Here is a 2,253-nt window from a genome sequence, read left to right as displayed (position 1 = left end):
ATTCAATCTAACAATACATAATGATTGTTAATAATTTAATATGATTTAGAACAAATATGGAAACATGATAATTAAAACAAATAATTGTAATGTGCGTATTGTTATGCGTTTACTTTACTACATTGGTTAGAGGTATAGGGGGAGGGTTGAGATCTCACAAACATGTTTAACCCCGCCGCATTTTTGCGCCTGTCCCAAGTCAGGAGCCTCTGGCCTTTGTTAAGTCTTGTATTATTTTAATTTTAGTTTCTTGTGTACAATTTGGAAATTAGTATGGCGTTCATTATCACTGGACTAGTATATATTTGTTTAGGGGCCAGCTGAAGGACGCCTCCGGTGCGGGAATTTCTCGCTACATTGAAGACCTGTTGGTGACCCTCTGCTGTTGTTTTTTATTTGGGCGGGTTGTTGTCTCTTTGACACATTCCCCATTTCCATTCTCAATTTTATGTAGATGATAGAAAAAAGTCAGTACAAAGAGGAATAACTCTATTAGTTTATCTTAACTTTTGGGTTTTTTTCCCTGTCTGATCTGGAAATTTTTAGTAAGGTACAGACTAAAATCTATATTAAAAACTAAATCTTCATTTGTTATTATCCAGATAAAGAGATTTTCCGAATTTTAAGTTTATTGGCAACCACATCATAATGCTGATGTTTAATCATATGCCGTTTGCAAGATATTTTCCAACACGTTATAAACCTATATGCTTATTTGCCGATGGGTCCGTAAATATACATCACAGGGCAATTATACATCTGTTTCTATCCAGCATACCATACTCCATGCGACATTGAAATAGCGCGACTTTTTTCACTCCGTGTCAACTTGATGACCGAATCGAAGCTTCATATATTTTTTATTGATAAAATTGTTTGAGTTCTAAATATGCATTACATGTTTGCCTCTCGACGTTTAGAAAACCACAATTAGCACGCAATCAACCCTATGGTTGTGAGATTGACCCCTTTATTTGTCAAGGAATGAATTCTGATAAGTCACATCATTTCTTGAATCAAATGTGATCCAAAATGAGAGGGCTTATTCTCATTTTGCGTTAGCTGTCAAAATAATTATATAAAATTAATCCCAGTTTGCCTTAGTACACATTTTCAAGTACACAAGAATTAACTAAGGCGAAATGGGAGCTTCTGTAAACATTGTAATTAAGTTATGTTTTGTTTGTATTGCAATTAGTTATTATTTGTTATTTTGATGTCAAATTCTACCCATGAAATACTATTTTTAAAAAGAAGATGTTTTTTTTTTAATTTTTGTGTCCCACTTTTTAAATATTTTTTTTACGGTTGATCTTTTTTTCTGAAATGTTTTTTTTACTCGTGTGTTATATTTTGTGAATAAAGTCTTATTAGATATGACAAATTGGATATGAATGTTTCATATATTAATGAATAAATGAACACAAATATCAAAGTATCATAACAAATATTTTATTTCTGAATCAGCACTGAATTCAAAGCACAATGTTATAAATAATAGCATGAGAATAAGCACTAATACATAAGACATAAGAATGATTTCCATATAGTTCATATTGTGAAAAACAAGGCACTGATGTACACATTTGCATGTTCAAAGTTCATTTAGTTTCCAAGTTTGAGGATGTAAGATGCTGCATCACCATACTGAATATAGTCAGTTGTATCATTGTGCAGGGTTTCCTTCAAAGTGGTGAATCTTTCTTCTATTTCTCTATACTAATTTGCTTTTTCCCTCATGTTGCCAAGTGCTGCATTCTGAACTTTCTTGACCTCTTTAGCTGCTTTTCCCCTCATCTTGCCAACTGCTGCATTCTGAACTTTCTTGATCTCTTTAGCTGCTTTTCCCCTCATCTTGCCACCTGCTGCATTCTGAACTTTCTTGACCTCTTTAGCTGCTTTTCCCCTCATCTTGCCACCTGCTGCATTCTGAACTTTCTTGATCTCTTTAGCTGCTTTTCCCCTCATCTTGCCAAGTGCTGCATTCTGAACTTTCTTTATCTCTTTAGCTGCTTTTTCCCTCATCTTGCCACCTGCTGCATTCTGAACTTTCTTGATCTCTTTAGCTGCTTTTCCCCTCATCTTGCCACCTGCTGCATTCCGAACTTTCTTGACCTCTTTAGCTGCTTTTCCCCTCATCTTGCCACCTGCTGCATTCTGAACTTTATTTATCTCTTTAGCTGCTTTTCCCCTCATCTTGCCACCTGCTGCATCCTGAACTTTCTTGACTTCTTTAGCTGCTTTTCCCCTCAT

At 35.0% G+C, this 2,253-nt stretch overlaps 1 protein-coding gene across 1 annotated transcript; it reads right to left on the bottom strand.

Annotated features, from left to right (window-relative positions):
• Positions 1–1,719: 1,719 nt before the first annotated feature.
• LOC139494660 (axoneme-associated protein mst101(3)-like) lies at positions 1,720–2,253 on the bottom strand. Its single transcript, XM_071282822.1, has one exon. The coding sequence runs from the start codon at positions 2,251–2,253 to the stop codon at positions 1,720–1,722; it is 534 nt and encodes a 177-aa protein (XP_071138923.1).

Source organism: Mytilus edulis, chromosome 11 (assembly GCF_963676685.1).
Source record: "Mytilus edulis chromosome 11, xbMytEdul2.2, whole genome shotgun sequence".
NCBI classification, from domain to species: Eukaryota; Metazoa; Mollusca; class Bivalvia; order Mytilida; family Mytilidae; genus Mytilus; species Mytilus edulis.
This window is presented reverse-complemented; position numbering and strand designations above follow the sequence as displayed.

Excerpts from the sequence above, each read along its gene's own strand:
- LOC139494660 (XM_071282822.1), bottom strand. The coding sequence starts at position 2,253 with ATGAGGGGAAAAGCAGCTAAAGAAGTCAAGAAAGTTCAGGATGCAGCA.